Below are 16,207 nucleotides of genomic sequence, written 5' to 3'. Positions count from 1 at the left end.
GAATAATTATGACTATGAGATCCAGTACCACCCCGGCAAGGCCAACGTTATAACAGACGCATTAAGCAGGAAATCTAAGACTGCATCCCTCGCTTCCTTGGTTGTAAGCGAGCAGTTGATAGAAGAAGCTCAAAAGTTTGATCTGGAACTCGTGATCGAAGGAACAACTATACGATTAGCAGCTATGGATTTACAGCCGTCGATACGAGAAGAGATAATTGCGAAGTAACTATTGGACCCCAAATTGGCTAAGATAATCTGGGAAGTACAACAAGGAGTCCATAAGGACCCAGATTTTTCATTAACCCATGATGGGGCATTGAAGTTTCGAGACAAATTATGCGTGCCTGATGATTATGATGTCCAAGACTGAATCCTTAAAGAGGCACACAACTCACCCTATTCAATCCACCCTGGAAGCACGAAGATGACACACCACAAACCACCCCCTAGGAGGATTGGGTAGGTGACCCGAATTGCACAACGGCAATCCGCCAAATCCCACGGATCTAGAAGCAGTGCTTAGATTCATGAACCAATATCCACATCTTAACCATAAGTAAGATCAGAGAATGCAGGACATCTACAATTTAAAAGTAAAAAAGGAAGCATAGTAATACGAAAAATGGTGTTAATATATACATATAGAATGTTACATTTCCCAGCACACACAACCCACAACAAAAGAAAACATAAGCTGATAAGTACAGTACTACATACATGATTATATACACCCAACCCCAAAAGGAAGAAAGAAAAGAAAACAACTAAAACCGATCCACGGTCAAAACAGGAAACCTCCTAACAAAATAAAAAGGAGTTCCAAGCACAAAACATCAGAAGCACTCCTCAATGGTCTTCATCCACGACCACCGAGAAAGTACGCAGAATCGGTATGACCTCCATCGGGGTCCATACCAACATCATCATACACACCAGGACTCTCCTCCTCGAGATAGCCCACCATGCCACAGCGGCATCCACCTGTAGGATCATCTAAGAAGAAGGCAACATATAACAGAGTGTGAGCCCCACCGAGCTCGTGAGCCAATAACATCCATCATGCATGCATATGCAATCACAATCCACAGTTCACATGATCTACATGATATGCAAGTCCAGATTTTATTATTAGCCACCTAACAATACAACTAAGTCTGGTCTGTGCCACTACAATCCCTAATACATGTATTCCTGGTGCGGGCTTGGTTACCCCTTCCCGTGATACACCCATTGAGTTATCGGAGAGGACCAGTCAGTCCCAGCACACTAGTCCTTGGTCAGCCCGACCAGCCCTCTGTGATTATCGAGGGGGACAACCGTTTCTTCCCTCATGCACCATTCCGGTGTTCTTTTATTTATGCACCATTCCGGTGTTCTTTTTTATATATTTTTTTCACTCCTTGATAATTGTCCCCACAGGCATCCAACACCTTAACCCCTATTGGCAAGGGTGCGTGGTACGGGTGATGAAACTCTAGCCCCATGTCTATATGGCATTGTATGAGTCCAGCGGTGTCAACCGTACCCCATAATAGGGGCTACCACAGGCTCCATTTCTAAGCCGAGTACGGCATCTAATCTAGCAATCACAATCATCATATAGAATTCACAGTGTTGATCAACAATAGACATTATGTAGTGATTTGAGTAACTTGAATTGTAAGTGAATAACACAGCATTCATGATTCAATTATTAATAGTCGGCATCAGATCATAATTACATGTACACATCATAGTCCGAAATCTCAGGTCTCGGGGCCATCTCGGCCTTTGAAAAAACCGAGTTGGGCCGAGATCTCGGCGAGTTTGTACTCTTTTTTTTTCTGACTCGGAAGCCCATCTCGGTGGGTTTTAGACCTCTGTTGGGTCTAAAAATCAGTAGACAGCCTATTTTAGGCCATTTAAACACAATGGCATTATTAGATTTTGCAAAAACAAAGTCCAAATATGAATTTTACATCCGACCCTTAGTTGGTAGGCGGCGACGTTTTAAAATAGTGTAGTATATACATTAATGACATAATTTATGTACATAGAACTCAAACAAAACATTTAATTAATAGGAAAACAAGTTAATAAGCATTACATACCATCAAAAACCTTCACAAACTTGAGCAATCCTCCAAAATTGAGCTGCAATCTTCACTTTGCCACCAAATTCAGCCTCCAAATGTTTCAAGGCAACCAAAAAATGAAGGGAAGAGAAGATTGAGAGAATAAGAGAGTTAGAGAGAAGAGAGCCAAATAATAGAAAGCAAGGTTCTGTCGAACCTTGCTGTTTACAGCATGTATATGCCTAACATTTTAAGTTATATGGGTAAAGTGAGTGAAGTGACCCATATCCAGCAATCGAGACCCGAAACTCGACCCAAGGTTTTGCAATTTGTCTTTTGTTTTTCAATAAAAATTCAAGATGATATCGAGACGAGATCTCGCCGAGATATGGTACTTTTCTGTTTCCCTTGCCATCTCGACTCGGCTTTTGAAAAAACCGAGAATCTCGACAAGATCTCGTGAGATTTTGGACTATGGTACACATACGATAGTATTATTCACTCACCAGAACTTGGCTCTAGCACGGGATCAAGTCCTAAACATCAAAATCAAATAGTGTTTTATTTAGTTATTGGCCCTACACTGGTGTCCTAGGGTTACCCTATCTTACTAGGTTGACCCAGGGTTTAGTTGGTCTCATTTGGAAACACTAGGCTTTGCACGGGGTCTTAGGTCATGTCCCTGTGGATGGGCCAGTGCCTAGGGCACAGGGGCAATTTGGTCATTTACAGTGCCCGCACCTGCCTCTAGGCCAGATTTGGCCCCAATATAGTTTATGTCATAATACACTGCTGTCCAAGTTAGGAGAGTGCAGTAAAACCAATCACAGCAGTGCACAGTCACCTTAGGGGCCCACTTAGGGTTCCAAACTAATTTTCACCTATGGACAGATGTGGAGGAAGGTCATTTTTATCATTTCCCACATCCCATAGTGTCCAGGGATCAAAGCCAACAAGAAATTATAGTTCTACCCCATTATTCTAGAAAGATTCCTTCACTGGGGGATGGCTCTGGGCCTTACTGCATCGCCCAGTGCATGGCCCAGTGAATTCCAGCAGCATGAATTCAAAGGGGGATTGCACAGGGGTTTGACCCTGAGTTATGTTACTGTCCCCACATGCCCACCATGAGTTCTTACATGATTTTTTAGTGGTGGGTCCCACCATTTTAGGGAGGAGAGAGATTACCTAGGATCCAAGTCATACATCAGTCTGTGAGTTGTGCAAGTGCAGGGGTCTGCTATCCACCTTCTAACAGGTATATAGGGAAACCTGTTCAAAGCATTCTCATTGATCTCATTGAGTGGAGTGATGCTCCACAGTGATCCTAGTGGCCTGGCCAGGGGTTCCTGTACTTCAGTCAGATTTCAGCCAGTCAGAGGGCAGGGTTTGACAGAAGATGTACAAGAATCTGAAGAAGTACTACTGGTAGATTGGGATGAAGGAGATCATAGCAATATACGTGTCCAAATGCCTCACCTGCCAACAAATTAAAGGCAGAGAGACATCGACCGTATAGATTGTTGCAGGCACTCCCTATACGTGAATGGAAGTAGTAAAGAATTACTATGGATTTTATGACAAATCTACCCAACACCAAGAAGGGAATGAATGCAATTTGGGTGATTGTAGACGGACTGACGAAGGCAGCTCACTTCATACCAATCAAGATAAGTTATTCAATGGAGAAGCTTGCCCAACTATATATTGAAAATATAGTCCGCTTACACGGCGTGCCTGTCAGTATTGTATCTGATAGGGATCCGCAATTTACCTCTAGGTTTTGGAGAAGTTTACAAAAGGCATTGGGATCTCAATTAAATCTCAGTATGGCCTTCCATCCACAGACGGACGGTCAATCCGAAAGAACTATCCAGACTCTAGAAGACATGCTCAGAGCCTATGTCTTGGAAATAAATGACAGTTGGGATGCCCATATACCTTTGGTGGAATTTGCATACAACAATAGTCACCACTCCACCATTGGCATGGCACCGTTTGAAGCTCTCTATGGTCGAAAGTGCTGGACCCCATTATATTGGGACGAGGTTGGAGAACGAAAATATCTCAGGCCAGAGATGATACAGGCAACCTGTGACAAGGTAGATATCATTAGAGAGAAAATCAAAGCGACTCAATCAAGGTAGAAGAGTGATGCTGATAATCGGAGGAAGGACATTGAATTTAACATCGGAGAAAAGGTGTTTCTCCGAGTGTCTCCAACAAAGGGACTGCTACATTTTAGCAAGAAGGGTAAGTTAAGCCCAAGATTCATTGGTCCTTATGAGATTCTCAACAAAGTGTGACCCGTAGCATATCAACTAGCGTTACCACCATCTTTGCAAGGCGTCCACGATGTTTTCCATGTGTCGATGCTAAGAAAATATATCAACAACCCGACACATGTACTGTCAGCTGAACATGAACAGTTGGACATGGATATGACCTATGAAGAATAGCCTACGGAGATATTGGATAGGAAGGAACATAATCTTTGTAACCGCACTGTCACCTTTGTAGAGGTTCGATGGGGAAACAATCCCATAGAAGAAGCTTCATGGGAACGTGAAGAAGAAATGAAAGAAAAGTATCCCCAACTCTTCAAGCTACAAGGTAAGCAAATTTCGAGGATGAAATTTTTATAAGGTGGGGAGAAATGTCAAACCTACCCCTAACTGGCTGGAATTGTTGATTGAAGGACAGGAACCCCTGACATGGCATCCAAGCACACTGTGGAGTATCACCCCAGTGATTGAATTTATTGGAGAACCCCCAAGGATGTCCTCCTACATACCTGTCAGAAGATGGACTACTGACCCCTGCAGTTGCACTGCCCATAGCATAATGTACTGCTTGGACTCTAGGTACTCTCTCTCCTCTCCATGAATGTGGGTCCCACACCTGAAAATAGGTGCAAAATGCCTTGAATGACTTGTGGGTATAAGGCCCCAACCCAGGGTCAAACCCCTGTGCAAGCCTAAAGAGCATCAGCCTTTCTGAAATCTCTGGGCGATGCATTGGGCGATGCAGACATCACCCAGAGTGGAAAAACACTTTATTTTATTAAACAGATGTGTGGGGACCACCCATATTGGACATGGGCACCTTCCATAGGTAGAAGGGAGTCTGGGGGACCACCTCATACCCTTGGATCCCTATGGATCCCACCTAAGTGCCCAGAATGGCTGAGAATTAGTTTAAAATCACATTCTCAAAAGGGGCTTAGGCAGGCAAATAGGCTTCAGTATGAGGCTGGCCTATAAATAGGGGGCCTTAGGCTCATTTTAGAGGTTCCTAGCACTATTGAAAAAGTAGGAGAGAAAGAAGAGAGAAAAGAGAGAAAGGAGAGGAAAGGGAAGAAGAAAGGAAGGGAAAGAAGAAGAGAGAAGGAAGAGAAGCAGCCCTGCCTCCAACCTCAGTTCGAGCAGCCCCTCTGTACATTCCAGGTATAAATTCATACCTTTAAAAAGCTACTCTATTGCTATTACTGTTCACCACCTAAGCACTCTATGATTTTGATGCCTTTCTGGCCATTGGCAGCCCAGAACAGCTGGGGGCTGCCATGAACCATCTCAGATCCAACATGTAAGCATGATGTATGGAGGATTTGAGCTTTTTGATCATGTTTTGATGGTTGTTACTTACCTGAGACCGAAACCCAAGCTGTGCCAAACTGCACTGCACTGTTACACCAAGAACAAGCAGTCTGGGCTCAAATCTGTGTGCTCTGGCTGCATGCAGCCTAGCCATGAGGTTGCAACAGGCTTAGGTTACTATATTACATGTGAAACAACCCTTGCATGAAGCCAAATCCATGGTCTACAGCTAAAGCTATGCTGGGTTACTATTCACTAGGCTGTCTGGGTAGCTCCTAGCAGCCAAGTGGTGGGCCCAGGTGAAAATCCATGAAGACCAGTGCAAAGTAAACCCCAGGGAGTCCATGATGACATAACATGCATGGGGGATTGGTTAGGGCACTGCCCATGGTGTAGAACCTAGGAATTGGAGCCTACTCACGTGTTAAGCAGGCTCTGGGCAATGCAGACATCACCCAAAGACATCGCCCAGAGAATAAAAAGTGTCAATTTTATTGATCTACTTTGAGGACCTCCACCCATGGACTGTGAACAGTGTAGGGAGGTGGTAAATGACCAAAATACCCCTCCCCACATTTGCCTATAGGAATGGATACCTTGGGTACCCAAGTAGGCCCTGTAGGGCTTGGAAACCCTATCTGTGTTGGTCCTGCAGCGCTACTGAGTTGGAGTCAGTGTTATGAAGCTGTTATGACCTAGAACCATGTACTGCAGGTGTAAATATCCATTTTTCCCCTAGGCCACAATCTCTGGATGATGCACCAGGACTTAGGCCTAAGGCCCAGTGCAAGGCCCAGAGAATTCCAAGTGATGTCCAATTATGCACCGAGTCAACCTAGTGAGCCTAGATCAACCCTAGGACATCCAAAATAGTTTGGAATATTAAATAACATATTTCTGATTTATACTTAGGGTTTGATCCCGTGCTTGAGGCCTACTGCCAGACTGCAACCGGAACTGAAACTACAATTGAATTCCTAGAACCAGACCCAGGTGAGTGAAATGTCATCGTGTATGTACGTGTAACAATATTCTTATGCCTGCAATTAAATTCTTTAATTTTAATGTTGTGTTACTTGATCAATTACAATTTCACAATTATGACACATTGTGTGACTGTTGATCAACTCTATTGAATATATTATGATGATTGTGATTGATAGACTAGATGTCATAGTCGGCTTGGAAATGAGGCCTGTGGTAGCCCATAGAATGGGATACGGTTGACACCGCCTGACTCATACAATGCCATATAGACATGGGGCTAGAGTTTCATCACCCGTGCTACGCACCCTTGCCAACAGGGGTTAAGGTGTTGGATGCCTGTGAGGACTACCATTAAACCTCGGGTGTTTACGCCGGGAAGCCTCGGCAATATGCTGGGATGCCTTGAGCTATAAGCTGGGAAGCCTCGAGCAACATGCTTGGGAAGCACCGAATGGTGAATCATGGCTATATGCCAAATAAAGTTTATCCTTGAACTACATGTCAGGAAGCACCGAAATGGTGAATTTGATATTAAGTCAGTTACCTCACAGGTTAATCACAGAGGGCTGGTCGGGCTGACCTTGGTGAACGAATGTGGGAGCTGACTGGTCCTCTCCAACAACTGAATGGGTGTATCGCGGGAAGGGGTAACCAACTCCGCACCAGGGATACATATATTGAGGATAGAAGTAGCACTAACCTGCCTTAGCTGTATTGATAGGTGGCTAATTAAATAATCTGGACTTGCATATCATGTAGGATCATGTGGAATGTGGTTGCATATGCATGCATGATGATATGTTTTACTCACGGGCTCAGTGGGGATCACACTCTGTTGTATATGTTTTTCTATAGATGATTTTGTAGGTGGATGCCGCTGTGGCATGGAGGCTCATTACGAGGAGGAGAGCCCTTGTGATTATGATGATATTGGTATGGACCCCGACGAAGGTCGTGTCGATGGTGCGAGCGTTCTCAGTAGTTATTGATGAAGACCAGTGAGGGGCGCTCTTGATGCTTTTGTTTTGGGGACTCCATTTTGATTTTTGTTAGGAGTTTATCCCCGTGTTTGTTTCTATTTTAGTTTCTTCTTTTCCTTTTTGGGGTTGAGTTGTCTCGCCCTGTATATAGTTACTTTTACCTCAGCTTATGTATATGTCAGTTCTTACTGTTCTGTTTGTGGGTGTAATGGGGAATGGAACAAATCTTACTTATGAATATGTATCACAATTGTTTCCCGTATCGTTATGCTTTCTCTTTCCTTTTATAATTGTAGATTATCCGCTGCACTCTGACCTTACTTGTGGTAATGTTATGGATGTGTGTGTCCATGAATGTATTAACTGCTTCTAGATCCATGGGATTTGGCGGATTGCCGTTATGCAATTCGGGTCACCTACCTAATCCTCCCAGGGGGTGGTTTGGGGTGTGACAAACCATGCATTTACAAGAAGATCAGTGGGAGTGCAGTAGGTTTTCTTATTTTATACGTAGATGACATATTGCTGATGGGTAATGATATAGGGTTTCTTTCATCAGTGAAACAGTGGTTGTCCACAACGTTCTCGATGAAAGACCTTGGTAAAGCTAGCTATATCCTTGGGATCAAACTCGTGAGAGATCGCCAGAAAAGGATGCTAGGCTTGTCACAGACTGCCTATATAGACAAAGTCCTGGCTAGATTTAGCATGGAGAACTCCAAATGGGGAAGTGTCCGTTCCAACATGGAGCCAGTCTTTCCAGATCTCAATATCCTCAGTCTCATACGGACATTGAAGAGATGAAGAGGATTCCCTATGCCTCTGCAGTAGGGAGTCTTATATACACTATATTGTTTACAAGGCCGGACATTTGCGATGCAGCAGGTATCGTAAGTCATTACCAGTCTAACCCTGGACGAGACCATTGGAGTGCTATCAAGAATATCCTTAAGTACCTGAGAAGGACTAAGGACTATTTCTTGGTTTTTTTATCTGATCAATTGTCAGTTCTGGGTTACACAGAATTGGATTTCCAAACTAATAAGGATGATAGAAAATCCACGTCTGGGATGGTGTATCTAATGGGTGGAGGTACTATTGTGTGGTGGTGTGCAAAATAAAAATCTACAGCTGATTCCACTACTGAAGCAGAATACCTTGCAGCTTGTGATGCAGCAAAAGAAGGTGTTTGGCTGAGGAAATTCCTATCAAATTTGGAGGTTGTCCTGACCTTGTCAAGGGCCCTATTCCCCTGTTATGTGACAATAGAGGGGCTATTGCACAAGCTAAGGAGCCTAGGGCTCATCAGAGGAACAAGCATGTGCAACGGAAGTATCACCCCATCAGAGAGATTATCCAACAGGGCGACATGTGTGTCTCCAAAGTGGACACAACTAAAAATGTGTCAGATGCCATGACAAAGGGTTTGTCTCCTGGAGTGTTTGAAATACACATGGAAGGCATGGGTTTAAAATGTATGAAAAATTGACTTTAATGTACAAATGGGAGATTGTTGGATTTGTGTGTCCTTCAAACTCAGTTCGGTTCGGTTCAATTCGATTTTACTCTGTATTGAACCTTTACACATTTTGGTTTAATATTATCACATGTGATATAAACTTTTTGAGCATTATGTGTTCGTAAGTTTTACTTAAAATGGTAGTCACGACTAGGGTTTGGGTTGGGCACCCTTATCATATGGTCGTCGCATTGGGTATGCCTAAACATGTGATGCCAGGGTACGAATGTGAGTATTTACATGATGGATGTGCGTATTGGCGAAGAATCTACTTTGTCAATTCCCTCATGTATTACTACCAGATGTAGGAAGGGATAGACATGTGTCACCGACACCCTTTACCTGAGAGAACCCTATCACTGCAAAATTTGATCGCATTCTTTGGTTCACCAATGACTGAGGCTCAAGTGAATTAAAGCCAGTGTTCTGGGAATGCACAAACACTTTGTGAGTGAAGGAGTTACTCAACATGGTCACCACTACCCGATTAGGAAACACCAAGATTGAAGTTGTCTGTGTGGTCAGATCAGAATCTGGATCTAGTGTCGTTTTGGAAATGGTTTTTACAAAACCTATTTTACATAAAATAATAGATTATATGTAATTATTTGAATAAAGTATTTTATCAAGTTTTGCGGGACCCAATCAAATACATAGACTCTCTTATATGGACATGTACTATGGAATGGGGTTTGGCAGTACAAGTGTATATGCCCTAGATTCCATAATGATGCTGTTGATTAGTGGGGGGGAGGGTTGTACATAATAATTTATTGTCATGTAGGGAGTTATTTGGAATTTGCTAAAATAATTGGTTCTTTATTTAATTAATGGATATGATGCTAATTGTAATTATCCATAAATTAAAATAATTAATTAATTATATCATTCCCTATTAGATTCTGCTTCTTCACCAATTAGAAACACTTTGAGTTTAAACAGAACAGCCAAACAAAGAAAGAGAGAGAGAGTCTGACTCTCACTGGGATTTTATTTTTCCCATCTAGGGTTTTAGAAACCCTAGCATTATAAAAGCACCAAAAATGCAGAGGGGGGCCAATGGTCCACGATTTTTTGGCTGCCCCCCTCTTGGATGATTTTTGGCTTCCCCTCTCTCTCTTGTGATGTCTTCTTCTCCTTCTTCTTGCTCTCTACTTTGTTTGAGAGTTATGGTTTGGAAACCTGGATCTATGCTTGAAGAACTGAAGAGCATCTAGGATTGGCTTGAAGAACCTTGGTTGCACCATTGGAGGTTCAAATCTATTTGCTTGGATTGCTCATCGAAGGAAGAATCATTGTCTATTGGAGGAGCAACACTTGAAGCTCATTAGGTTAGCGATTCTATGTTAATTCCTATTGATTTATTATATTGATTATTCATGGGATGTGAAAGTAACCCGAATCGATTATTTTTCGCTGCGCATTCGGGTATGGAATGGGGATGATTATTCCCTATGACATGGATCCCAATAATTTTATGGGACGTCAAAGAGATGGACTGGGCATTGGTTTATCATACCAAACCCTAGTAGGGTTCCTAGAGGACACCATGGGCGACCATGGATAACCCTAAAATTGAAAATAGGATGCCCAAGCCAGATCAAGGTGCCCTAGGGCAATCCTAGGGTTCCCTAAGGACAACCCTAGAGTTCCCTAAAATAGGGAACTCAAAGTATAATGTTTATTGGTTTACCAAGATGAACCACAATGATTCCATGGACCGTAGGATCAACCTACAGTAAGACTGCCCTTTATCTCTAGCACTTTTTATTCGTTGCTCTCATGCATTGAGTTATCTTCTTATGCAACATGAAGCTTCTGGTAGTATCCATGGTGTTAAAGTCTGGAATCAAGCAATGCCAATTTTTCATTATTATTTGCAGATGATAGTCTTCTCTTCTCTGAGTGTAAATTGGATGAATTATGTACTTTGGAGATTGCCTGTCTACCTATTGCAAGGCATCAAGGCAAGCCATTAATTTACAAAAGTCATGTTTGACTTTCTCACCAAATACACATATTAAATGGAAGAGGTGGTTTTCAAGGATTTTGCACATTCCTTAGGGTGATGGTCCTAAAATATATCTTGGGCTACCAGTTGATTTTGGTATTTCTAAATCTTTGCTATTTCAAGATATTTTTATCAAAGTAGATACAAGCTTCAAGGATGGAAATCAAAGCTTCTCTCCCATGCAGGAAAGGAAGTGTTGCTGAGGTTAGTAGTTTTTTCTATGTCTAATTATGCCAGCATGCATTTCAAACTTCCGGCTTCCTATCATAAGCACTTACGACATGTGGCAACAAATTTCTTTTTGGGTGAGAAAAATAGTAAGCCAAAGGTGCACTTGATTTCTTGGGATCGCTTATGCCAATCGAAGGAGGCAGATGGTTTTTGTTTCCGTGATTCCATCTACACACAATAGTGCTCTTTTATCCAAGATTGCTTGGCGTTTATGGTCAGATGAGAATAGCCTGCTTGCCTAGTTTTTGAAATCATTTATTACCCACATTCTACACTATTTACGACTAGAGAAGGAAATATTCATAGTTGGGGCTGGAGAAGTATACTTAAGGGAATCAAGGTATTGAACCATAGTCTATGTTGGCGCATTGGAGATGGGCATTCGGTTGACATCTAGGCGGATAGATGGGTACCATCTAATAAAGGCTGCAAGGTACTTACAAAACACCCTGATTTTTGCCCCTTTCATATGGTGACTGACCTTATTGACCATGAAAATATGAAGTGGAATGTGGACCGTCTTTACACTTTATTTGGCTCTTCAGATGTGGACATTTTACAGATTCAACTTCCTTTATTTCCACATCCTATAAGCTTGAATGGGTGGCATCAAAAAATGGCCGATATTTTGTAAAGAGTGCTTATCACATGCTTTCAGCACAAAAATCTAATGGTATGAGTTTGGCAGCATCCACATCCCACAATCATTCCTGGACAAATATACCAGGTGGTTTTTGGAAGAAAATTTGGTATTCAAATTCCTTACAAAAAATTCAACACTTTTTATGGAGGTCTTGCGCTTCGGGTGTTGCTACAGTAGATGCCTTGCCACATCGTAATGTCCAAGTTGATTGTGAGTGTCATTATTGTGGTAATGTGGAAATGACCTCTCATATTCTACTTGGCTGTCCATTTGCAAGGCCAGTCTGGTTTGGTAGTTCTTTGGGGGCATGTTTTGACACCAGGTGCTAATCTTTCTTTATCTCAATGGATTCAAGATTGGGATATTTCATTGTACTTTTATATGTTGGATGTTATGGAAAACCCGTAACGATATTGTTTTTGGGCGACAAAGATGGACTCCTCAAGAAGTTATCCAGGCATCTCTTGCAAGTTTTAGCGAATTTCAGAAGGCCCAAACAACATCCCCTTTACAACAAGTTTCGTTACCTGCTTCATCGTTAGATCGGGTATCTTGGGGTGCCCCGCCTACTGATCATGTAAAATCAATTGTGATACGTTGTTACCTTCAAACACAACTGCAGGTGGTTTGGGAATAATTTGTCGAGATTGTAATGGTCGCCCTCTCCATGTTGTGCCAATCCCAACAACCTTTACTGATGTTGCTTTGGTTGAGAGTCTAGCAATTCGCTACTCTTTGTTAGAGGCAGTTTCTGAAGGTTATGATCAAATCAATCGAATTGGATAACAAGAGTGTAGTCTCATATTTACAAGGAGGTTTGCAATCTTCACCACTTACTCTACGTACCATTTTGGAAGATGTTGTACAACTCTTTTCATGTTTTGGAAGTTGTATTTTCAATTTTGTTCCAAGGGAGATTAACAGTTATGCCGACTCTTTGACAAGGAAGGCACTATCGGTGACGTGCACAATGGTGTGGCCTATTTCCGATCCATGGTTATTGGATTTATGTATCCTTCAGCCATGAGCTTTCATGTTATCTAAATAAAGTGCTTTTATAAACCTAGTGGATGTAAAACTTATTTTAAACATAATGGATGTAAAAAATATTTTAAACCTACTTTGGTTAATTGTAATTAATATTTTGGAAAAAGATCTCTACTTGGTGGTGTTTCCAACGCCCTCTCACAGGGCACCATGAGATGATGCCTCAGCCCCTTAGGTAGATACCCAAGCTTGCTCACCCATTGGCCCAAACGTTTGTATAGAGACCATGCAACTAAGTAGAGATCTCTTACCCATGCAATTTTCCCATCAAATAAATCCAATGGAAGAATGGAAGAAAGTGAAAACACAATTCCTATAGGGAGACAAGGAGTAGAGACAAGGAGCAGGGACGAGAAACAATGAGAGAGTGTGAATATTTTGGGTACAAGGAAGTTACATTAGTTTACATCTCTGCCTTAAAAGTAGAACACAAAGTTCAACCACAAAAAAAGTGGAGAGGCAAATGAATTATGAGTGAGGACAACTAACAAAAGCAAAACCTCACCGCCTCATTTTTCATTCTGTCTTTCCTCTTTCCATTCAAATTTCTCACAGAAAGAAACATACAACATGCCATCTTCCTTTTGTTCTGCAAACTGAGATGAGATGATAATCATGTCTCATGTTCTCCTTCTACCCATTGATGTCGGGTTCCCTTCAAACAGTTCATCAATGGATGTCTCTATATCCTCCGGCCCGTACTTCATGTACTTCTCCGATTGCCTGCCGGAGTCCAAATATTGGCTGAACCTCCCTAAGAATGATCGGTACGCCGGAATCACCACTGCTGATATTGAAACCCTAAGCTCGGACTGAAGCTGTTCGTCACTCACAATCCATGAGGTCTGCGTCTTGTGTATCTCGTCAAACATGGCGTTGAAGGTCTTGAACCTCTCCTTCAGTACAGGCTTCGATACTTTCCCATTCACCTGCAAGCCTTCATCCTTTAGACACCCCAATACTTTATTCCATGTCTCTCTTTGGTAGTTCTTGTGGTATTGCCTGAGACTATATGATCTCTTGCGACACCACGAATTCCCAATCAATTCGTATATCTCCTTCGACCCCTTGATCTTCTGAATTATGTACCTTCCGTTGTTCATCAAGAAAATGTAGTTTAACGAGAGATCCTTGTAGAGCTTCGATTTAGCTTCCAGATGGGAATCTAATAAATCCATCACCGTCACCAATTGCACGGAGAATGGTGATGGCTTTGCTGCTTGGTTGCCGTAGCTTGGATTGCTGCTCTCTTTATCCGATCCTGCGTCCGATTGATCAATCTTCTGGTGTTCTTGGAAGATCTGCTCTAATGTGTCTTTGTACTCACCGGCGTATTTTAGGTAATTCATGGTGTATCGTGTTAATGGATGAACGGCACCACCGGGGACGGCAGCTCTACTGGTGTCGCTCTTGATTGAGTTCTCTAGATCGTAGAAGATGCTGACGGCAGCCTCGCCGAGGCCGTACCGAGCGGATGAGATCTCATTCTGGAGATATTCAGAGAACTCGCTGGGAAACAAGGTGTCCAATTCAGGGATCAGGTCAAGCAGTGCTTCGTACATGTCCAGAAACTTGAATAACTTTTCTGCTGATCGCTTCGTCATTGCCACGGCTTCGGCGAAATTGAGAAGCTGAATGACGACGCCACGAGCGAGGTTGCCGAAGATGGAACCACAGAGCGCTTGATTTTCCTCAAATACTGCATCGCAGAGCTTCCGCTCCCCCGCGAAGTAGATTGTGACGCAGCGCTTGATGGCCTTAATCCAAGCGCTGATCTCTCCTTCAAGTGATTCCCATTGCATTTTCAGCACATCATCGATGCTGATCTTCTCGAATCCGTTATTTTTCAATGCCTCCTCAATGGAATTACGCCTCGAGATGCTGTAAACCTGGCAACACTCGGTCTCGTACCCGGCTGCAATCATGGCTGCCGCAATACTGTTCAGGTTTGACATGGTCTCCGGCGAGTAACCGGGGAAATCAACCGCCCTGGCGGAGTCTGGTTCAGGTAATACACAGCAATCACTGTTAGAGTTGATCGATTGTTGTGTCCCTTTAAAGTCGTTCGGTTCCGATTCTCTTCCGTTCTCAAGGATCCACCGGAATTCGTCTTCAAGGTACAACATTACGCGATGTAGAACGCTGCCGATGCGATTGATGGAGAGATTATAATTTTCATCCGAAGGGAGATGAGAGAGCGCAGTTGTCAGTTTCGAGATTCTATCAACTGATTTGAGGAGGGAGGAATCTTCATCGGAATCTTGGCGCCACTTGATGGACTCGTCGTCCGAATGATATTTTGCGATCTGGTCTTCCACAAGCTTGGCGAATTTCTCGACGGAATCTGGGATTCGGTCCGGAATTTGTTTTGATTCAAGGAGAGCAAGTAAGTGATCGATGTCTTCCGAGATCTTGGGGAGGCTGGAATCGAGATCGGAAGTGGAAGAAGAGTCTTCGGTAGTTTCGGGCTTCTCTAGGGTGGCTGTGTCGTCCTTGTTATTCACATCGTCGGTGGTAATGGTGGTTGTGGTCGTCTCTACAGAGTTGTCAAGAGCGTTGGATTTGGATACGTCGGCTAAGGATTCAGGTGCCGGAGAAGGGGTAGTAGGGAGGTTAGGGTCCGGATAGTTGTTAGTCTCATTTTGGCTGGCAAAATTGTCGGACTTCTCATGAGGGTTTTTCTCCATTAGTCTCGTAGAGGTAATATCTGTTCTAAAATCTGCTAATGCTTCGTTTTTAGGTTTCTTTACTTTTCCTCGAGGATTGAAGGTTTGAAGATGAGAGACGGGAGAAATGGGATCATGGGAAGGGGCGATCGCGCGAGCGCGAATGAAGGAGAATTATTTGATTGTATGATTTATTTATTTTCTTAAAATTTATTACATTTATGAGGATCGATTGAAACGGTCGTTGTGAATAGTTATATTTATGTGTGTGCTTATCGAGAGAGAGAGAGAGAGAGAGAGAGATAGAGATTGGGATGCACGTTGATGGGTGGTGGTTTGAGGTAATGTGTCTGTTTCAGTTTCATGGAGGGAACGTGGAGAGTTAACGGGTTTAATTTGGGGGGAAAGGTTGACCATTGACCTTTTATATGAAGGTCGTTGCGCCCCGATGGATTTGGCCTGCGGGTTGG

General features: G+C 42.8%; 1 protein-coding gene across 1 annotated transcript; it reads right to left on the bottom strand.

The window, feature by feature from the left end:
- Positions 1-13,689: 13,689 nt before the first annotated feature.
- On the bottom strand, positions 13,690-15,838 carry LOC122661703 (exocyst complex component EXO70B1-like). The gene has a single exon (XM_043857204.1). It carries the CDS (start codon positions 15,756-15,758, stop codon positions 13,692-13,694), a length of 2,067 nt encoding a protein of 688 aa, XP_043713139.1. The 5' UTR covers positions 15,759-15,838; the 3' UTR covers positions 13,690-13,691.
- Positions 15,839-16,207: the final 369 nt, after the last annotated feature.

This window comes from Telopea speciosissima, chromosome 1, assembly GCF_018873765.1.
Source record: "Telopea speciosissima isolate NSW1024214 ecotype Mountain lineage chromosome 1, Tspe_v1, whole genome shotgun sequence".
Classification (NCBI taxonomy): Eukaryota; Viridiplantae; Streptophyta; class Magnoliopsida; order Proteales; family Proteaceae; genus Telopea; species Telopea speciosissima.
Note: the sequence above shows the minus strand (reverse complement) of the source record. Positions and strands in the feature narration are given on the sequence as shown.

Bases quoted from the DNA above. Each gene is read 5' to 3' on its own strand.
- LOC122661703 (XM_043857204.1), bottom strand. From the start codon at position 15,758: ATGGAGAAAAACCCTCATGAGAAGTCCGACAATTTTGCCAGCCAAAAT.